This window comes from Aythya marila (genome assembly GCF_965140915.1).
Source record: "Aythya marila genome assembly, chromosome: 1".
Taxonomy (NCBI): Eukaryota; Metazoa; Chordata; class Aves; order Anseriformes; family Anatidae; genus Aythya; species Aythya marila.
Genome location: NC_139042.1, coordinates 186,241,385 through 186,264,606, shown reverse-complemented (window position 1 = coordinate 186,264,606; position 23,222 = coordinate 186,241,385). Strand labels below are relative to the sequence as shown.

At 39.1% G+C, this 23,222-nt stretch overlaps 1 protein-coding gene across 1 annotated transcript; it reads right to left on the bottom strand.

The window, feature by feature from the left end:
* Positions 1–1,621: 1,621 nt before the first annotated feature.
* TUBGCP6 (tubulin gamma complex component 6) lies at positions 1,622–23,191 on the bottom strand. Its single transcript, XM_082782332.1, has 26 exons — positions 23,113–23,191; positions 22,036–22,849; positions 20,519–20,682; positions 18,948–19,158; positions 18,246–18,419; positions 17,039–17,160; positions 16,630–16,705; positions 16,022–16,131; positions 14,202–14,293; positions 13,963–14,102; positions 13,167–13,316; positions 12,415–12,496; positions 12,243–12,331; positions 11,955–12,070; positions 11,138–11,276; positions 10,930–11,046; positions 9,362–10,676; positions 8,903–8,958; positions 8,464–8,650; positions 8,025–8,193; positions 6,938–7,079; positions 5,729–5,923; positions 5,328–5,460; positions 4,882–5,095; positions 4,045–4,244; positions 1,622–2,341 (listed from the first exon to the last, which is right to left on the bottom strand). The coding sequence occupies exons 2-26, from the start codon at positions 22,786–22,788 to the stop codon at positions 2,250–2,252; spliced, it is 5,238 nt and encodes a 1,745-aa protein (XP_082638458.1). The 5' UTR covers positions 22,789–22,849; positions 23,113–23,191; the 3' UTR covers positions 1,622–2,249.
* Between the last annotated feature and the right edge of the window lie 31 nt (positions 23,192–23,222).

The following is a 23,222-nucleotide window of genomic DNA, read 5'->3' as shown; positions in this document are numbered from 1 at the left end:
ATAACACCGTGCTGGGGAATCTTGCACCATTACGCAGCGGGAGGAAGATGAGCAGTGCTTGGGGCTGGCATTTGAGAAGTTGGATTTTTTTTTTTTTTTTTTTTTTTTTTTTTAGCTCTTGCTAACCTTCCTGTTTTCCTTCCTTACATAGGGCTCCTCTAGAAATCAAATGAGAGGCAATGGCTGCTCTTACATAACAGCAGCAGGAGCTCAGTTTTGGGCCTCTGAATCTCTCGTCCCTCTTCCCACGCAATCTTTGCACGCTGTGTCCGTGGCCTGCTCGGGCACTAAGGCAGGTCAGTTGGCTACAGGTGGGCGGTGGGGGCTTTCCTCCTGCAGTTGCACTGGGTTCAGGGGAACGCTGCGACTTTGTCCCTCTATTTATGCTGCAGTGCAGAGCGCTGAGGTCCCAAACACCAGCCGCTCCCTCTGGAAGCTGTTTGGCTGCTCTCTAGTGGAGAGTTGTGTGTCAGGACAAGGCAGCATCGGAACAGAAGGGAAACTTGTGCATACACACAGTTACTTGCCTTAGTTCTGGATGAGGAAGTCAGGTAGGCAAACATGCAACAAAATACATAAATCTGCAAGCCACCTGCTCCTTCCATCATTCCTATTCTGGGAGAACGCGAGAAGATCGGGTTTGAGACCAGCTAAGGAACTGCAGGTCACTAAGCTAAAGCTGCACACGTCCATGGAACCTGAGGAGAGGCATCCACTGGTCTCCAGGGAGACCTTAGTGCAGCCTTCCAGTACCTAGAGGGACCTATGGGAAAGTTGTCAGGGAGTGTAGCAAGGGGGAAGGGCTTTAAACTAAAAGGGAGTAGATTTAGACTAGATATTTGGAAGAAATTCTTCACTCAGAGGGCGGTGAGGCACTGGCACAGGCTGCCCAGAAAAGCTGTGGATGCCCCATCCCTGGAGGTGTTCAAGGCCAGGCTGGATGGGGCTTGGAACAATGTGGTCTGGTTGGAGGTGTCCCTGCCCATGGCAGGGGGGTTGGGATTAGATGGTCTTTGCGGTCCCTTCCAACCCAAACCTTTCTATGACTCTGCACAGCAGAAGGAAATGAGTGAAGTAGAGCAGAGGTACAGAAACAGAATTGGTGTGTTACAGCTGGGTGTTACTTGATCTTTGATCCTGACTTTAGTACCAGAGCAAAACCCTCAGGTCAGCTTTACAGTTAATACATTCTGACTCTAATGCTTAGTTTATATTTCAGAAAGAAAAAGATATATGCAAAATTGTATACATATAAAAAATATCATGTTCAATATTCCATAGTACTGATATGTTGGCTGTGTCTGTAACTTTAAGTGATCACTAATCAGAAACTGAGAGTCTGATGACTATATCTGCATTTTAAGCAATTGTGACCTCATAATCTCATAATCAACGTATTCCAAACCTGAAAAATTCCAGGTGGACTGCCTCTCTACACCACTTTCATACCATGAAGTTAAACATTCAGTCATCACTTCTGACAATGTTAAAAGGAAAAATAGAAAGCAAACAAGGAGCAGAAAAGTTATTAAAAAAGTGAAATGTGATCCTGCAGCTGGGAGCAGCAGCTTGAGTTTTGTTTCAGTTTAGTGATGCTGAATTTCTGTTCTAGCTCTTTTACATAATCAGTGCAAAATAAGATGCATAGCTTAAATCAGGAGTAAGGAAAGTAAGTTGGGCATGAGTGATCCAAGTACCAAGCTCCTAGTGAGCAGATCTTACTACATTTTATCAAGGCCCCTTCTTCCACTGTAACTACCAGCCTTCAAGAAACTAATTACCATCTTTAGACTGAGAAGTAAGATCAGTGTGTAAATAAAACACATCAAATAGGTTGTCTAAACGGTTGTACCTCATACTGGTCTAAAAAATTGTAGAAAGTATATTTTATTTCACATAGATGTATTTACATTGGAGGAAATAACAACACTGAAAATACAACATTTACACATTCACAGATGTACAGTTCTACCCTCTCTCCTCTGTTAAGACTTGGCACTCATCTTCTCTTTGCAATAATGACAACATCAATTCTCAGCAGATCAAGCAACTGGAAGGTGTTACAAATTTTAAGACACATTATTCTCTGCATGTGGTGCTGATATTCTTCAAGCTATTAGATGATGGGTTATTTCACTGGAGAAAAATGCCTCTTGCATGGCATTTACATAAGCTTCTATAAGTTATAAGCATATAGGTTTATCTGTTTTGGCTTTACCATGCTATCAGTGATCCTTACTCTGAAGGTCTCAGTTATCTTTGTAGTAGTTATTAAAGTTGATTCGTAGTAGAAAGTCCTCCAAATGTGGCTGGTATCCTCTATTTACAAGCTTTGTTACCACTGGAAGAAGAAAAAAAAATAAAATAAGTTTCAAATATGATTAATATTCTAATGTCAGTCAGTATCTGTGCATTTTTGTTTAAGGAAAACAAACAAACAAAAAAAACAGCCTGCTGTTGAAATCTAAGGACAATGGATACACGTGTAATTTTAAGTGAAACTGTATTATCCCAGTAAAGAATATGCTTTCTCCAAGCTGCTTTTACAACAAGATGGTATGTTCCTATCATAGTATCAGCTGAACAGGAAGCATGTTTAGGTCCTGTGGTGAACTCTGGGAGAGGTGTTCTGCTGAGGTTTTCTTAGGCAAAGTCCATTGTGAGAGAGGATATCAAACAAATTCCCCGGACAAATCGCTCAAGCTCTATGAATAAATGAACTGACTGCTCTAAACATCCTTAGTAACAAAGCAAAGGAGGCAACTGGAACTTCCTGAGCTCATAAACATCCCATGCACTAACAGAAAGGGAATCAGCAAGCAGCAGTAGCATGCAAGGAAGAAGGGAAGGTGTAGAGTTAGAAGTTAGGGCCTGCCCAACGCCATTGAAGTCCAGACTACTTTGTATTGGTTTTCAATGGATACTGGATCGATGCATTGTGAAAGAGAGCGCGCTACAATACACGGTGATCGGAAGAACAAGTGTAGATGAACAAGCACACGTTTGTTTTGTAGTGCTAAATAAAGAGGGTGTAAAGAACTGGGTCACTCGGCAGGTTTCCTTACAGGACGCTTTATTAATCTCTGTCCATGAAGCAACCATAGATCTCGTAGTATGGGCTTAGGTGGCTCCCAGAGGTGTTCTGACTTCCTGTCGAATTTGGAAGCAGCCATTCTAACTCATCCTGAAATATCTGTTTTTGGTCCTTTGACACCATTTTTGGACACCCTTAAAGAATAAGAAGGGCAGCTCATTTCCTGAAGAATATAACCTGACTTGAAAATATTCTAGAAAAAGAGAACTAAGGAAACATTCCACTTCCTCCAGGAACTAAGGGGTTTCTAAAAGAAACCAAACCCTGTGAACTACCTTTGTACTCAGGGGAAGGACAAGTAACATCTAAAAACATAAGCAAGGCCTGAAAGACAAATGGAAAGATGTATCAACCGTTTCCTCATATTATAGACTAAGCTGATAGCAAGAAGAAATTTTATCACGTTAAAGGACAAAGCATTTGGCAAATGACCTGTGCTGTTGAAAAATACTTGCCTGGAGCATCGGATATAAGCTTCAAATGCTGCCAGGAGGCTCTCTGAGCCTTAGCCTAACATGGGAGTCAAAATTTTCAGATCTCCTAACAACAGTAATATTCAGTTGATGCACACAGATAAAGCTTAGAAGTAATTTTACTTATAACTACCTCTCATTGCTGCCAATAAAAAGTTCCGGAAGTCAATTCCAGAGAAAAGAGAAAGGTAAGCATAGAGAGAGCGCGCTAAGTAGTAAATCTTTATTTGCAAATTAGCAAAGAGTTATGGTCAGTTTGGGGATATCTGTTAGACTCCTTGCGTGGACATTTTAATTGATGGATATGCAGACCTTTGCAGGTAACACAGCTTTCATTTGGGAACTACATTTTCTAACACACAGTAAGTACACACATCTTCCTACTATATGCACCGTATTTCCAAAAGCTCTTTATAATGTTTTTTTCAGCTGGCTGTTTTCTTCTATCTTTGCCCCAGAAGTTATGCAGTTTCTTACCTTTGAATAAGAAGTGGGAATAATACTTGAAGGTATTGTACGACTGCTGCATCAAACCGAAGTTGGGATGAACAGCCATCTGCTTCCCAGCATCGAAGCTCCACGACTGAGAGATCAGCTGGCTGCGGAACTTCAGAATGAGGCTGAAGATGCTATGTATAATGTTCATCACAGGGGCAGCCTTCTCGGTCAACAGACCTCTAACGAAACAAAAACAATGTTAAATGTAGTTGACACCATTAATGGGCCACAGGAAAAAAAAAACAGGGTGACAATCCTTTACATTGCCTCTTTAGTTGCTTTAAAAATGTATAAATTCACCAAGTCTGCAGCCAACTGCAGCATTGATTTTAAGAAGGGCTTAATCCTAACATAGTTTGCTTGCTATTCCAAGAAACTGGTACTTGCATTTTTGTATGTGATTTCTAGAATGACTTGCACATTTGCACATGACAAGGACGGGGGTGAGAAAAAACAATTGTGGCAAGTGTGCCTTTAGTCTTCAGATTAGAGCTGCCCAACCTGGGTGGACTCGAGGCTTACAGCAATAGGGTGAACAGGAGCTGGAGACAGCTCCAAGGAGTCTGGGGGACTCAGGTTGGTAGCTGAGGAAAAGCATCAACGTATGGATCTTGTTATGTGCCATGATGTTTATTTCCCTTCAGAAGAAGGCTTCTGCTCCAGGCACTTTTATATATGAAGACTACTTATACAAAGACTTAGTAGTCTTTATAGTCAGAAGCCAATTTTGCACACATACACTAGGCCAAACAGATGGGTAGACTGGCAGCTCCATTTACTTAAATATTTGAAGTAAAAATAAGCGTGCTTGCTTGCCTGAAGATTGCTTTGTTGAGGTATTCAGCATGTGTTCTGTGAATTTCTTCCAAGTTGCCAACAGAAGACAGTTTGTTTCCAAATTCACACCACGTAACGTGAAGAATCTGATTAGCAATGTAACCTTGAATAACTTTCACAAAATGCTGCATTTCGTGTTTATACAGCTGGAGCTGTCGAAACTGAACAGAGTTTGATGTGCGACTCACTAGAGCTGAAAATAAAAACAGAAATATATTATCTTTAGGACCCACTGAGACTGTCTAAGCTCATGATTCTTAAAAGAATGAACATTTCTATTAGTAGAGCCTGCTTAAAATGCCAAGGAAGTTTCTTTATTAACTTGTGACTTCTGAAGCTTGACAAGACTGTTTTAAATCATGTTTATCATCAATTGTCAAGAACAGAGTGCTAAAAGCGTTTTAAACAGCACTTGTTATACATACCAGTGCGTTTTAGGTGAAACCAAACATCCTTGAGAGTCCACACCATGTGCTTCAACTGGAGCAAAAAGGAGAAGATCTTGTTGTATTTATTCATGCAGCTCTCCGTTATGACAATATTCAGAGGCCAGTCAACCTAAAAGAAATAACCAAGTGCTGATCGTAACGCATTTCTGTGCTAGACATTATTAGAATATTTCAAATGCAAGTACTTCAGAGACATATAAATTAATACATGTATATTAATGTAATGCAATGGCCAGGATAGGTAAATCCTGTAATTCCAATTACACAAGTTTTGACTCCATTCTTAAAGGTACTCCATTATTAAGAACATATTCAACCACAGTACCTAAGAACCATGGTATCACTGCAGTACTACTGCTTTCTACACATTTTCTTACCTTGTACCTGAGCTCTAAGCAACTCAGAGCATCGGGCGCATTAGGCTTGAACACTTCAGGAAGGTACTTGAGGGCAAAAGAAAGATTGGAAGCAAGCTGGGTGTCACCATGAAGACTGTACTGTAACGCTTTATTCAGGATAGAATTAAGAACCAGTGGATTCAGCAGTTCACCAGGTGTTTGCCCCGATCCAAGCTATGGGAAGAAGAAATCCTAATTACACAGTGTTAATAAAGAGTGATGGCTGTTGAACACAGGTGAATTAAAGTGGTGACTGCCCCCCTTGCCCCACCATTCAGACTAGAAGGTCCTACTTCTGCAGTAGGGATGCACAAGCAACTTATTGAAGAAACTTTGGAACTATTTCTGTCCGCAGCATCAAGGCAATCCCATACCTGCACTGATTTCTTTTTGACATGCTGGACTGCAGTGTGCTGTGGTTCGGGAGCTGCGAAGCTTTCCTGCTGCAGGGAATGCAGCCTTTGGGCTTCGGTGGGGCTGAAAGCCCCAGCCTGACTCCAGCCTGCCCATCTCACCGACTCAGCACCCTCAGAGGCACACAACTCAAGCTGTTCAAAGAGTCTAAGCCCCAGAGTGCTTCCCCTAGCTGGGAAAAGGATATGTGTATGTATCCTGGGACACAGGCACGTATCTGACTGACAATCACATAAATTAACCCTGGCCGTCCCTCCTACCTTGCTGCCTTCCCCTGAACACAGGGGTAAGTCACAAGAATGCAGCCTCATCAGAGAGCGCAGCACTCTCTTCAATATCCTCCCCTCTGCTCTATAGGATATTTGGGGCAAGAGTTGGCATTTTACAGCACAGGCCTTTGCACTGGATCTCAAGCAAGTTGCAACAGGCTCTTCCAGCTTTGCTGCTGGCAGATGGGAGTAGGCAGAGCAATACTGCTGCAGTTCTCAGAGGAAAGAATGAAATTTCCTTCCATAACTGTTGGTCTGTCAAAGTTAGAAATCATTACTCTCAGTGTGCCAAATACTCTCTGTACTGCTGGGATTAGCAATAGGAAATATTACTCTCTTCCTTAGGATCTGAGCAAAGGCCTTTTGCCTCAGTCCTTACGAGCTTAAGAGGCACAAGCTAGGATTGTAATTCACACCATTCTCTTACTCCCAGCCAAATGAATCCAGAGGAGACAAGCTAAAACAGACAACCAAAAAACAAAGGTTAAGAAGACACAGCAAATACCTTCTCAAACAACAGGTCGCTGAGTGACTGAGCAAACTCCCCATCTTCCATTAATAAAAAATGTCTCAGTGCTTCAAAATGCTTCTCTACATTCAGCTCCACAAAGTAGTAATCAACTATTGCTTTGTTCACAAGAGAAACACTAAGAATGAAAACACAGAAAAGGTATTATTCTTACAAGGAACTCCTCCTCACTGTTAACATTCAGCTGTGGCTACTTCAGGTTAACGCTCCAGTGCTTTGATATCCAAGACAGGACGACATTCACATAAGCAAAAGAGAACGAAACAAAGCTTATGATCAAAAATCTTCGTCCAGAATATGCTGGAATTAGAACCTGCCACTTCAGAAGACGGGGTTTAAACTTTAAATAATGTAATCTGCTTACCAGGGACAGGCTAATTCTGCCAGCACACAGCTCGGACTTAACGTACTCTGCTTTGCTGAAAGCATTCACCTGTATACACGTACCTCTTGTAGCCAAAATGGATGTTTAAAACTAAGCGGGTGAATTAGAGCTTTCTATGTAGAGCTAATATACCACTAGATATATTAATAAGATGGTCCAACACATGTGTGGTTTCCTTTTATATACCAGCAGAACAAGAACAGCTTCTATTAAACTTCAAAACAGCTTTGAAGACAATGGAGTTCCCATAGAAACATAAAAATATCCTGCTCAATATGCACAAGCTTTTGCATAAACAATTTTCTTTTGTTTCCTCATCTTTCACCTACCCACGAAAGCACAAACCTTATAAATAATACACTGCAATGCAAACTGCTGCAAATTCCAGCATTCTGATAGCAAGCTCTTCCCCTCTAAGCCTTTGTATGTCAAAACAGACCTTCAATTTTTTCATTTACAATTAAAAATATATATTTATGTTGCTATTTATAATGTAAATCTGAACTTTTTAGCCAGTAATGGACATCCACTGGACCACTTCTGGGACCAAAGAGAAAATTTAGGAAAACACTTCTGTGTGCAACTCTAGTCTCAGAAAAGCACTAATGAAGAATACTGCATGAAGTGGGAAGAATTAATCAGTGTAAAATGGATTCCCTATTTCTAACAGGTACTCACTGAGAGACGAGGGGAGCAGTAATAGAACGTTTCATCAGCACTGGCAGGGACAGGAGCTCACTCAGCTGTACAGCCGTTTCATCTGTTGCTGACTGCACCATAGGGTCCACAGGAAAAGTGTATGATCTTGGTATCACATGATGCAGGAGATGGGAAACTGGTAGTTCTGCTAAATTTAAAAACATACAGACATTGTAAGTTGTTATACTTAAGCGATGTGATGATCTGTTTCTGTTAATCTCCACAAACCCCTCTGCATTAGAAAATCATAATGTGTCAACAAGTATTTCTCATCTTTGTGCTAGAAACAAATTGTTTAGGTGCAGTTCATAATATTGATAATTTACTGGAAATTCAGGTAGTTCTTCTGTCACTCAGCTTTCTTGCTCAAGTTTACTACATCTTCCTCTTGATCTACTATTCCATGAGTTCTACTCACACATCAAATCGTAACTATCTTGGTATTTTTCAATACAGTACTGATCCGATAAGGCTTTCAAATAAGCTTGTTCTTTCTTCCACGTATCTTCCTCTTCCTCATCCTTAGTTTCGGGAGCTCTAGGTTCAGAAAGTACAGTTTCTTGAGGCCCAGTATCCTGTGGAACTGCTTTTTCGTGTTCTTCTGCCTAAAAGAAAAAAAAAAAGGAAAAATTACCCTTAGGAGAGCTGCTGGTTTTGTATGTTGACACTTCATTTGTTCTCACAGGTAATTGACTAGTTGTTCCATTTGAAAATAAGAGAGCTTACCTGCCTATAGTTTTTTTATGTACAAAACCAATACAGTATTACAATGATTAATAAATTTAAACTGATTTACTACCTTAACTACCGGACCACTAGGAACAGGAAGCCTTCTGCACTCCTAGTTTGTTTCTTACCTGTACACTCTGTGTGGAATCTGGAGAAGGGTCCTTGCTGACCCCATCTGCAATTACTGTAATTACAAATAAAGACAATTACTCAGACCTGCTTACAGTACTTAGTTCATGCTTCAGATCTGCTCCCAAAGTTGCTCAAAATTCCTCTAATTTGTCACAGAACCAGCCACCCCAGTAACAGTCCCTCTCCATAGTCACACCCAGGCAGTTTTGTGCATGTTCTCCACCCAGGATCACATGAGGTCCTGTTTCACAAAGTTTGGGGCCCTTTTTAAAAAATATATTTTTTTTCTGTTTCTTTTATACAGGAGACAAGACCAAGTTAAATTCTTGCCTCTGAATTCTAATAGCACCTAAAATCATACATAAGGAATTCAGAAATAAGTACACATTTTGAACATGAACAGTGACTTTTAAAACCTCTTAAATGCTGACTGAATAAATGTAATTTTATTTTACCTTCTTGTTTCTCTTCTGGTGTACATTCTTTTTTGTCATCTTCAGTAGTAGCATCAGGAAAGACTGGACCACTGTCAGATGACTGTGACTGTGGTGAAATCTTTTCCTTAGCTTGTGATGTTTTTCCTTCCTTTCTACTCGCTTCAGCAGGAGATAATTCTTCGTTGTACAGAAGCAGCTGAACTGTTGAGTCAGCTGAAGGGCCAGAAATGGGTTTACGGTGAGGTATTGGATCATCTTCTGTAGATGGAGCCCACTGCCCTATCTGGATACTTGACTGGGATGCATGACCGAACGGGCTCCAACGAGATTTCGAAGGCTCTGTGTCTGAAACCAGCTCTCCAATTTTGATGTGTGACTGTGAGGCGTGCCCGTGGATGTTCCAGCGAGGTCTGGCTGAGACAACCTCTGACACGTTTTCACCGATCTTAATATTGGCATCAGATGCATGGCCGTGGATGTTCCACCGAGGCCTTGCGGGAGCCACATTTGACACATACTCGCCGATCTTAATATTGGCTTCTGAAGCATGTCCGTGAATGCTCCACCTGGGTCTCGAGAGCTCTACCTCTGAAGCATATTCCCCAATTTTAATATGAGCTTCAGAAACATGCCCATGAATATTCCACCGGGGGCGGGTAGACTCGACTTCAGGAGTGCAGCTGCTGATTTTTATGTGGGAGTCGGAAGCATGCCCGTAAGGATTTGAACGTGGCTGGTAAGTGTCCACCTGAGGCACATATTCTCCCACTCCAATGTTGGCATCAGATGCATGTCCGTGGATATTCCACCGAGGCCTTCTATACTCCACATCAAACGCATTTTCTCCGATTCTAACGTGTCCCTGCCAAGCAGCAGATGGCCTGAGAACTGTGTTAAAATCATACTCGTTTTGCTGATGGACTGGTGTATTGCCTTCTCCTTCCAGCGCTCTGCTCAAGACAGGCGGATTTTCATTTAACTGAGAAGTCTCCGAGAGATCCGAGTTAATATTTCGAAATGCCTCATCTAGCAAGGATCCTTGCACGCTAATGGCAACAGGTTGTTCATCTTGTGGCTTTGATAAGAAATCTTCTATATTCACATTGGATTCGGGTGAGGAATCAGCACCGTATAGAGGGCTGCATGCTTGCTCTGAACTTTGGGGATTGCTTTCGGACCCTTCAGCTTTAGGCTGAAAATGCTGACCAGCATTATTACTTGTCACTTGTGGCACAGTCAGTGCTTTGTCAGTAGAAGTAACATATTCCAGTCCAGGCTCGGAGTCTTTTCTGTCAGCTGGCTCACTAGGATGCAGAGGTTTCACAGATGATACCTGAAAGAGAAATGATTATTTCACTGTATGGCTAACCACAGAATCAAGCTACTTATTAGGGTACTACTTTATTACATGTAAGATTTTAATTTTTCCAAATTTTTACAGGTATTACAAATACTGTGGTGACTACTCACTCACCCTGCTGCTATAATGAACCTTCTGTTTACTGAACGGAACTGAACTACGAAATGAACTCCCCGAGGGAAACCTGGCACACCTACCTGGAGTTTATGTAAGCAAATAAACTCACTTGTGAACGTGGATCTTCCACAACGGTGTTTCTATCTAAAGCCAACTGGCACTGCTTATAAGGAATAATATCTAATTTTCTCCTGTAGTTTCCATCTGGAAGTTTTTCAAGCATTTCCTGTAAATAAAAATGACAAAACAGAAGTCTTACAATGTACCAAGTACTAGATTTTCTACAGAACATTTCTTTAAATCTTTTCAGAAAATACCTCGATGCGTTTTTGATCTTCCAACAGAAACTTAATACGGGCTGTTTCCAACTTGTGTCGCTGGATTTTCCATAAAGCTCTTTGTTCCCTACGGGCTGCATCATCAGAAAGTTTGCTGTAATGGTCAATCAATTCTTGCCTAAATGAAAGTAAAAATAAAGTTACAGATTTCCACAAACTGATTTTCCTCTTCCCTTCTGAAGAATAAGCCCTTTTTGAACTTCAGAACTGAGAATTAAATTTTTAACAGTAAAAAACAGAGGCTTCATTTACAGAGCTGAAACAAGTGGAGAAAACAGGACTGTATTCTTAGCATATTTGTGTTCCTACAGCTATGCTAGTATGTCATTCATTTTTGTAAGTATTTTTAGATCTAACAGTATAAAATGAAATACAACTAGACATACAACAAAAGCAAACCGAATAATTAATTATCAGTGTAAACTCCTCTGCTTTTTACTTCCGATCTGAGACATACATGCGACCACTTTTGCTGTGGGCTCAGCTTTTAATTCTAAGATGTAGCTAACATTTTTCTTTAACCTCGTAACAAAAACCAGACTGGACAGGATTGGCACAAATCAGTGGGTCTCAAAATATTGAACTGCTGAACTATACTAAATCACAAACTTGCTCATAGATCACAAAAAATCCTTGCATCTGTCTTTTAACTACAAACATTACCCTTATAGGGCAATGTCTGGGAATCTCTGGGTACTGTTAATGTCATAAATTGCAAAATAAAGTATTTTTTTCTGAGGTCTTCATGACAATTTCTGAGTATCTAAGCTTGGGAAGGCCAGTAAGATATGTTTACCTTGCTTTTTTTTCTAGTTCCTCTTCTAAAGCTTTCAGTCTTCTTTCTCTCTCTCTGAGCTCTCGGGCATAGCTGAAATCATCATCAATCTCCTCTTGTTTTATTGCAAGGCGACGCTGCATAAATATTTAAAACCTTTAAAAGCCACTCTCAGTACCAGCTGTGATGTATGCATCTGCACAAAGTTCTTATTTGCACCTTATGAGCTATCCATTCAACTTCAATACTGTAATTCAAAATAACCTTTCAGTGATTTGTCTAAGAAATTCACTTAGCCTTTAGAAATACCTCCTGGTCTTTTGCAAATTGCTCCTTCAACTTCTGAAACTGTTCGCGTTTCTTTGCATCCAAAGCCATTCGTTCTGATATTTGTCGATCTGTATTTCAATAGAGATACTGTTACTATACATTAACAAACCTACTAGGACACACGAACACATGAAGCTCCATCACAGCTTACCATTAATGGCTTTTAGTACTTTGCTAGCACTTTCTCGAGCGTGAACAATTAACTCTTGTTTGGCGATTTCCATGCGCAAATCCTAGAAGAAAATAAAAATAAATCAACCAATCAGAAAAAAAAGTCAACAGGTAGAAATATTTCTATTATTTGAGACTTGGAAATACACCACCACTTAGACAGAAGCACACTTTAAAATTAATCCATGATTACAGTATCCAAATATGAATCCAGCAATTAATTAAAATGAAAGTATATAATCAGTTAAAACTATTACTGAAAGCTTATTAATCTCTAGACCTTACATCAAACCAAACCAATCCAGTATACATACACATTGATGCAATATGAAAGACAGAACTAAAAGTGTTCTGACAAAATGATTAGCTGTGCAAATTATAAAAAGAGCATTATCTGAATACTAATTAGCTTGTTGCATTTGTTAAATTAGAACCTAACAGTATTTTCAGTGCTTTTCAGCAGCAAGGCAAATCTCTTGCTGCAAAGAACTAAAATGGAAGTCCAAGCCTCCTTGAAAATATGAAAATGCTGAGAAATAACAAGACACTGCCTCATGTTTTATATGTTGTCTTAGAGGATTATTTGCTGCACTAACAATTCAAACAGCAATTGGCAAATGAGAAAATTATGACCATGAATATAAATTCTTTCTAAGTTACAACATAAAACAAAGAAGAGTATTCAAGAAAAGAAATCCCAACAATGAGATCTTTATTTTTTCATTCATTTACCTTTTCCTCCTTGCTTATGGAACTGTATCGGGCAATTCTCTCCATTCGACCTACGTACACCGCACAATCTCTCTCTATTTCTTTCAGCTCCTCAAGTGAAAAAATAACTGAAATTCGGGGAACAGGTATATCTGACCAACATATATAATGCTGAAAAATAAAGAGAAATTTACTTTTAAATATATTTTTAAAATTGTAAAATATTAGATTATGAGCTCATATTACAATTTTTCTTCAGACACCTCTGTGGTTGTTTCACTGGTGTGCACACCCAGAAAAGAGTGAAGACAAAAAGTATTTTAACATGTTCTTCTTACGAAGTACAAAACTTTTTCTGCAAAATACAAATAAACAACTATTGAAGCTCTTTTTGGAAAGGCAGTGGTAGAGCTGAAATACATGAGCTATGCAGAACTGTAACTAGGTAGACCTAGTAACTAAGTAGACCTAGTAACTAAGGTGTCTTGAGTGAAAAATGGAAGGCACTTGCTTGGAAGCCTACATCATCACTCCTGCTTTCAATATAATGGAAAAATAGAAACCTAGCTTGTGCATTGTATATGATAAATCTGATGCTGTTAAAAATGTGCATTTCTGCAGTTCAGAAATTAGCAAGCAGAGTGGATAATCAGCTCACAAATACTTGACACCAAATAATTGACTTTCATGAATCAACCTCTTGCTTATGCAATACCAGTTACCAATAAAGGAGTTGCCTTGCTAAAAACACAGTAAAAGTACTCTAAAGAGACGTGATTGTTTCAATATGATAGGAAAGAACTAAACCAATACTTACCCTAGGACAACACAGTTTCAGCAAGTTTATGGTTTTCCCACATATGTATACATCATTGGCAATATGTTTAAGAAATACCGGGACACAATCTTCTACTTCTTTTGAAATCAAGACATAACCGTGAGTCCAGTAATGTTTATCTGCATATAAAATATATAAATATTTCATAATTGTGTACATTGTGTATATATGTATTTAAAAATTGTGTACATTAGAAATGTTCTGTATGCATATCATACCTCTGAAACAAAGATAATCCTCATTCACCTGAATCATGAATTCTCCATAAACGTCTCGGAATACACCGCTGTATACCCAATCATAGATAAATCTAAAAGAAATATAATTAAACAATACTGAAAATCAATCCTTTTGCCTTCTCATCTTTATTACAACCATATAATTAGTGTATTCTTTAAAACATCAAAGCACACAAGTTATAGACAGGATAAAAACAAGCAATTAAGTGCTGTCACACTGATATTTAAAGATATATACAGGACTGTGTGTATACATTTTTCTTAAAAGAAACCACCTTGATATAGAATATTTCACTGATAATTAGTTAAGATCAAAGAACACTGCCCTAGTTATTCCTGTATATAAATTTATCAAGTATATATTAAAAGGCTCCAGTCACACCGGTGACACACATTTCAGTCTCATCAAAAGAGTACAGAGCGAGTGAGAAGCAGGACAGACTTATTTTAAAGAGATGTTGTAGGAAGAAACTGAAAGGGTATAAAACAAAGATACACTACCAAGCACTTTTTCTCTGGACCTAGAGACATTTTTAATATGTGAGCAATCATGAGAACACCTATTTTGGAATATTCTTTCTTTTTCCTATTTCCTCTGTGAGATCCTAAACTTTTTTAAAAATAAAAAAGCAATTACCTGAAGCTATAGATAAAAAGGTTCTGAGCACCTTGAAGTTAATCTTCTCTTTTCTTAATAGTTCCTACACTAACACCATTTCTAGAAGCTGGGTCAGTGAAACAACAGCAAACCTCTAGCGTAGGAACCCCAGTTCCATTTTAAGGTAGTAAGTAAAAAGTTAAGAACTTCCCATGTATTAGAACTGAAGTTTCTATTATCTATTGGAGCAACAACTTCTATCAGTTAATTTCTCTCAGATTGATAAACGAGATAACGCTTTCTTCAGAGGATGGATGCTGCCTTCCATGGCAGCCCTGACAGTCTATGATTGATGTTTTGCAAAAAGTTTAGGAGTCAGTGCTGTAAATAACTATGTATTAGTACACGTAACTTCATATTTTTCAGGCTCCTAGTGATGCCATGATGTCCTGCCCTTGGTATTTCAGAAACCTGACTATATGGTATTAATTGCAGGGCAGGAACTGTTTCAATACGTCTCCTGTTAAATTGAGAAAATCTGAAAGTAAATTTCTCTGAAGAACAATTTAAGTTAAAGGAAGAAAAACTACGGGTGGGCATGTTCTAATCTTCAGTTTAGAACATTTCGACAGATTTTGTTTTTCTTTTTAAAATCACTGCATCTATTAAGTATCATCATAAACTGATAATGGACTACAGCTGTAATCCCTGTAAACAGCTATTTAAAAAAAAATTATACAGTAGTGTCACTTCAGAAGTATGTAAAATAACCATTTCTAAATTGGTGTGGGTGCTTAACTAATCTGTGCCAATCCAAGGAACACTACTTCCTGCTGTTAGTTAGTTATATCTACTTAATGAAAAATATTATTTTTTATAAGTATTATTTTTGTGCTTACTGAAAAGCTCATAAACACAATGGAAATAACCATGAGCTTTCCTAGTTTGCAAAACACCAAGAAAAATGCATCATTTGCCAGTTTCAGCATTTTACATATGTTGTTACTGAGCTGGAAAAGAGAGGGAAAGAAGCATTCAGCAAAATGAATGGACCTGAATATGTATTTAGCAGATACAGTCACATCTTATATTTTATCTGAAAATGTTAAGAGCAGTTGTTAACGGTTAGCAGAGTTGCTGACCATATTGCAATTTAAAATTGTTCTTAAACACAATTATGCACAGAACAGCGTGGACGCACCTTGTGTATGGTTCACAACTCGTCTTCAACAGAGACAGAAGAACCGGATAATGCTCATTGCTACAGTTGTTGAGAGCCTCTTTATATAGATATGAAAGCAATTTCACACCCTAAAAAAGAAAAAAAATATTCTAATATTAGATGACAAATTCCACTACAACTTTAATAGCAAAAGATTGATGAATTGAACCTTTAGATCTGTTTGACTAGACAGAGAAGTCTGGATTCACCTTACTTTAGATCATAACTGCAGTTATGATGACTTTATCTGAGCTAGCTAACCCATTGTCACTTCAAACATACCTGTTTCTCTCCAGTGACTATAGAGTTGGATTAATTTGTTTTGCTACAAACATCTCCTTTAGGATGAAATTAAATGCACTCTGAAGCTTATTTATGGTCCTTTCTTTACTTCAGGATTCGACAATACAGGACAAAATTCCAATTTTTTTAAATACTGGAGAAAAGACCCCAACATTCTAACTACAGGCACAAGATCATATCTTTGGTAGAGTAGAAGTATTTTATGTAAAATCCTACCTATTACTGAAAAATATTGTCATTACTGTAACCAGAACAAAACATAAAAACATCAAATCAATGATTACCGTAGGAAATGAAGAACCAGCTCCGCCACTGATCCCCAGTGTTGTTGTTCCTATACCACAAAGTTCAGCTAGGTATCTATAAAAAAACATCAAAGCATATGTAAGAAATTCAGTCAGAAGACTCTGAGATCACAGTGATGTGAACTTTGCTATAGCTGAGTATCATACAATGACCCTATGGTTTCATCTGTATGATAAAAGGAATAACAAAGAAATCAAATGCAAGACTTTACATGTTTTTCCCAGAACATTCAGGGATATAAAGAAGTCTTCCTTAGAAAATGCAGGAAAAATACTGAAAGACTATGTAAGAATGTCTGTTGAATATTGTCTCTTACAGTATGCAAGAAAGAATAGATTATATTTTTTCTTCTATGAAAAGCTTAAATATTTAATGTTATTCTCTTACCTCAACTGACGACCTAATTTTCTGAAGAGAAAGCTGATTGTCAGAAGACTTAAAGTAGGAGGTGTTGACAAAACACAGGCTCGGTAATATTGAAGATACTTTCTCAGACCACTTGTGAAAGCCTAGTATCAATAGAAAATATTTACGAAGTCTCACTGTTAAAGTTGGTCACAATCTACTTTCATCTCCCATCAATTGTAGCAGCAGGAAAACAAACCTTCAATAAAATATTTTGTGTGTGAAGGTGAGAGGGACTTGTACACAAAAGAGAGAGTCCACACAACTTCAGACACTCAGACTAGCCAGATGACTCCTTTATACTCGTTCTACATCCAGTGCACAGATGTACTGTACCCAGGCACAGCACAATAGAGCCTCTTGCTTCATCTTCACAGAATTGCCCTTTTGAAGAGTTCCCCATTCTCTAACAGCTCTATGGTGAACCTAGGGAAACGTGTTTCCTTACTTCCATGCTTAGACTCAATAATGGAAAAAACTCTTCTAAAATGTCTAACTCTTTCTAGCATGATTAGGAATTGAATATGATTTTTTAATTCAATTTCTATTAGCATAACTGCAAATCAAGTATGAAGAAGGCATACATTTTCATAACTAATCCTAGATGAATTCCCTGCCTTAGAAAGAAACAAATTCAATTGGTATCACACAGTGTGCATCCAGCTCAGCCTAAGATACAGAGGTTTTACAAGGAAAATTTGCACTTAATAATTCTGAACTGAGAAAAAGCAATTAAAGCTATTAAATATCATGTTTCTCTATTTCAGTTTCAAAGTATACATATGATATATATTATATATATACCCACACATACTGTATTAAGAAAGCTATTGTATTTTAAGTTTATATGTTTTAATGTATAAATGTTTCTAAAATGTCTAAAAATTCTATCCCTTTAGATCTCAACAAAACAACATGAGTAAACAAATCATACTACAACTAATGAAGCCTTTTATCTGTTGTTTCAGTGCAGGCAAACCCTAAGTGCCCACAGCTCTGATTTTAACAGGGCTTCACAATGGCACTGTTCATTCCTGACCCGGGATGAATAAATAGAAATACTTGTACTGAAAATGCTTTACAGTTTTTCAGAAAGCAGAAATTCCAGTCTTACGTGAAATCAACATTGCCTTCTCAACCTAAAATAAGTGGCCCATTAAATCTCGATGATTTAAGACACTTGTGCTACCTGAAACACAAGCCCTTTGTTGTATGAAGAATCCAGGACTGGCTGAAGGGAGAAACGACTTAGCCGCGTGTAATAGGTCCCATATTCTGCAACTTCCGAGAGCAGGTTGTGCATCGTCTCCGGAGACGTTCCAGATACGTAGACTCCCTCCTTTATCACAAATGTCTGGGCTGCCTAAAAGGAAACGAGGAGAAATAAAAAAAAAAAAACAAAACAGCTTCAAATATTTCACAGCTGTATTCTGATTTAAAATAGCAAACATTTACATACCTAAATATGGATGTATGCAGACACATTTTCAGTTTAGATACTCTGGTGACTCAGAGTACATATCTAGGACAATGTGATAAGCATATTAAATCGTAGCAAAAATTTTAAGAGCATGAATGATATTTTCAGATATACAGAAGAAGACTCCTTATCCCATTTCTTAATGAAAACCCAGTCTACAAAACTATTTATGCTTCTAATTTCAATAATTCATAAACCTATTTTCACTTTGAGAATGACAAGTATCTTCTGCCTTTTGCAGTAAATCATAATTCCAGTATCTAAATATGACCTTATTGCAGTTAGGTCACATTCAACTTTTTAGCAGTATCCATAAATGCAAGATCTCAAAAGAAATAAATGTATTGAAAAGGAAGCCTCTACAAAAAGAAAGAGATGCAACTAGGAAGTGCAGTTAAAAATCTTCCATACCTGATTGAGTGAAAATGTGGCAGATACCACACCAATGAGGACATTCAAGACATCCTTAACCAGTTCAGGTTCTTTCATCAGCACAAGTTGTGGAAGCTGTAGTACTGTGTTACTGAACAACTGCAATTCTCCTTCTCGAAGTTTGTAAAATTTATCAAAAGCTTCTCTCCCAGCCTCAGTAAGGTACGGTTCTTCTTTCTTACCAGGTGGACTGTCAGAGTAAATGAAACATTAAAAGGTGACTACAGGAGAAGAAAGAAATATATCTCCTAAAAATAAATTAATTAATTCATTAAAAAGGGCATTTCAGAATTTTATGCAGCCAGTGATGTGTACTGACTACAGAAAAGGTTACTAGTAATATATTACATTGTCAGAGGAACGGTCATGCACTCAATGAAACCACAGCCTTAACTCAAGACAATGAAACTGGCAGATAATTTGAACATCATCTGAGAAACAGAGACCTTGCCTGAGAATTTCCAGCTTTGTTTGTGGCTTTCCCTGCTGCAGTTTCCTTATTAGGAAAATGAGAGCAATATGCTCAGAATACCATAATGACTTGTATGAATACATTTTACCTCTTCCCTGTGAGAATTACCATCCTCTCCACAACAGATTTTCCTTCCAATTCTTCGAAAAATTCCATGTTCAAATAGTTTTTATTACATGAAAGCTTCAGGTATCTCGTCTATACTTGACTCTAAGATCCTTAAAATCAAAGCGGTAACAAGAAAAACTGTCTTTTACTCTGAGCAAAGCCAGAGTGTGCTATAGTGGCTTTGAAAAATCAGGGAACAGAAATGAGCTTCTTGGGCTCAGAGTGGAAAAACCACAGCATGGCACTGCAGAAGATGCATCACTAGACTATTACTTAACGTTTCAGAAAACATATAGAACAAATTGCTCCGAGTATCAGGCACACCACTGTTCATCAGAAATGTAAGAAAGATATTTGCTGTATCTATTTATTTTTTTTAGGGAAGCTAGGAAGCTTTTAATAGGACTACCTAGAGCATTCTTTCAGGAGATGTATCTTCTATCCAACAGTCAAAAGAACTACAGGTCTAACACCACCACCAGGACATCAGTTACCGTGACTTCTTTTGGTTACAGACAAAAGAAAAAGGAACACAACACTGGGAAATAGGGGATTCTTCTAGCACTCTACAACTGGCATTTCTCTTTAGAAATTGAAAATATGAAATCATTTGAGAACGAAATAAATTGCATAGTGCATAGAGTCAGATTAGTTAGGAAAATGTTGCCTTTCACATAATCAGCAGGTGTTCCTGTAAGCCCTTCAGTGTTTTTGATGAAGATAATTTTATGTTTTCCTATAAAATAGCTAAAATTTAGGAACTAGCTTGTGGAAATTGCATGACCTTTTTTGCTCTCAGATTTTTTGCAATCCATTAATGCAATGGATTGAATTCTGTCCATTAAATACACAATTTTCCTGTTGTGTATTTAATTCCTCTACTGAGGTCATTTGGAATTAAGGATGAAATGCACCTTCATACATTTGCATACGACGCACAGGAAGTTTGCCAATAACATCAGACACGTACTATCCAATTCTTTCCCAGCATCTTCGTTTGCTCGGTCCGTAGGTGAGCACTGCATCCCACAGGTCGATGTCTGGAGTCATGCTTGGCTCTGACTGAGAATCGGGAGTCAGGTTGGACGCTGACTGGAAGCCCTCATCTTCTGACTGGTCTATGCTTTGAGGAACCTGCCAGAGAGAGTTCAAGCTTTGTATATGAAAAGATACTACTGGAGAAATATATGCTAATAATGAAGATGTTTTGCTGTCATTTGTGATTAAGAGACTCAATGTAGCTCAACCATAGCCCACCCACCCCTTCATATCTATTTTAAGTTTCTCCTGTAAGCACTCCTTCATTTGTTATGTTTCTGCAGGTACCAGTACCTACACACAAAATGGCAATGACATCAAAATAATATACCAAGCTTGTGACATTAAAATTTACTCCTTTGGTAAGCTTATAAAAATTGACAATCTGAGCTCTTAGATATTCAACAATATGTAACACTAATAAAACAATACTGCTCAGAATATCTTTTAAACAGGTTACTAAAGCCCTAATTCTTCAAATTGGCACACATCTTGCTCAATATAATGAACATAGTTTGTTCTCTTATGCTTGTTCACATGCAGAAAATCTGCAAACGTTCGAGCACTTATACGCCACATCCTCAACTCCCACTTAATTCAACAGTTGTATGCGCAGAATAGTTCCCAGTTTTAGTAAAAGATGATCACAATTACATCCGCAGAAACACAGCATGTTCTTCAGGAAATCTCACACCCTGCAGTCTGATGGAAAGAGCACAGCACTCATTAAAAAATTTCTGCCTTCCCTCCGTGATGATTTGCATCCATACATGCACAGGGGATTTCTTTTTTAATGTGTCTGCATTCAAGTTTCAGTTAAGACCTAGAGTTAAGGGAATTGCAAGCACTATCCATATGTTAAATAGAGCAAACAAAACATGGATTAAAAAGAGAAAAACTAAAAATCTTACCAGCACAGTAAAAAACAGAAAGAAGGGGAAAGAAAGTATATTTATCTAGTACCTCTATGAGAATATAAAGTAGCAAAAATGAATAGGATGGACAAAAAAAATGATAAAGCAGAAACTGTACACAATGAAAAGGTCACAGGACAGCAGGACCCTGGAGGTTTTATGAAATATAGTAACTGACAAAAATGGTTTAGGATTCAACAAGCCAAGAAGAAAATACAAGTTAGGTCACACAAGCACATACATTCAGACAGGAATGCTTAAGCAGTCAGGCTGAATGGTAACAGACGAGACAAGGCAAAGGAGTTCAATATACAAAGCAGGCAAAAATGTAAGCAAAAGATTACTAGGGTGGGGAAGGCTGATGGCTTCATGTCATACAGCCTACAGACACATGATTTTATGCTCCAGCTTAAATTCCAACCCTGTCACGTTTCCATCACACATGAAATTACTGCCTGTATTTTAAAAAGACAGTTTCAAAATGGCCTACTGAAAGCATGCATGCACTCTGAGTCCAAAACAAATGATCCCATACTTTAATTGCAAGTCCAGACAAATCTGCATTGTCAGGCACCGGCGGCAAATCCAACTTGATGTCCATATCATACGTACGGCTGTGGACAAGAGCACCGAAGAGCGAGACACGTGTTTCTCTCTCAAACTTGTCACCAGCAGGATAGTTCTGGGAGAACAAGCCTATGGCAGGGAGTCCAGTTCCAGGAGCAGCCTCCATTATCTGAAGCGTCTTCTGAATCGTGTCATTGAACTGACATTCTTCGCTAGTTATTAGAGATTGTATATCGGCCTCAAACACACTTACATCGTAATAATCATAACCCTGATACTTGACGTTTCTCCCAACATATTTGTTGTTTTGGAAATAGTCCTTTTTTTGTGGCACGAGCTGAGGAGGGCCTGTCCCAGCAAGCTGTACGAGGAGATCCAAGACAGAATTAACCTCGGTAAATGGTAAGCAGTCCGCTGTCTCCAGCTCCTCCACCAGACTCTCCAGTCTGTCTGCCTGAGCACCCAGGCCACCAACTCGCAGGTTGAAAGACAGCATCAAAATTTTGTTTTTCACGGGAAGCCTGGAAACGTTGGATTGCAGCTTACGAGCCTCGTCTTGGAAAAGGTTCATGAAGAGGGCGTTATATGCGACCCTCTTCAGATTTTGCTTCGCCCTCCTCTTGCTGATCTTCCGCCTGCCCAGGTGGACCTTCCACGGCAAACCGGCCAAGTGTGCTTCGCACAGGTCGCCGAAGAGCTGCGTAATGCTCTCCATTTCCATCCCCACTGCCAGGCTACAGCAGCTACAGCCCGACGCCGGCGCTCTGGTCGCATGTGAGGACCTGGAAAACATCAGGAGGGAACGGAGGCGTTTGTGACACAGATACGAGAAACTGGCGAGCGTGCTTTAACTGAAACACAACGAGAGAGAAGCACACCGACACAGTTCGCATCTTGGACACGAGCTGTAAATAACAATCACTGGAGTGTCTTCACAAACACAGCGGGCCCCGGCGCGCACCTGAGGCCCTCGCCCCCCACTCCCCCAGCCCCTCCCGGCCGCTTGGCCGAGAGCAGCCCCGCAGCCCCCGCTCCCCGCCCGTACCTGGGCCGGGCTCCGCCGCGGCTCCCGGCTCCGGCACCGGCCCCGGGACGTCAAAGGCACGTCACGGCCATGCGACGGGAGGCGGCGGTGCCGAGGAGGCCGCCCTAGGG

Excerpts from the sequence above, each read along its gene's own strand:
- TUBGCP6 (XM_082782332.1), bottom strand. The coding sequence starts at position 22,788 with ATGGAAATGGAGAGCATTACGCAGCTCTTCGGCGACCTGTGCGAAGCA. Across the intron at positions 20,683-22,035 it reads TGTCTGGACTTGCAATTAAA|GTTCCTCAAAGCATAGACCA; the intron begins GTATGGGATCAT and ends TCTCTCTGGCAG. Across the intron at positions 14,103-14,201 it reads GGATTATCTTTGTTTCAGAG|ATAAACATTACTGGACTCAC; the intron begins GTATGATATGCA and ends TTTTATATGCAG.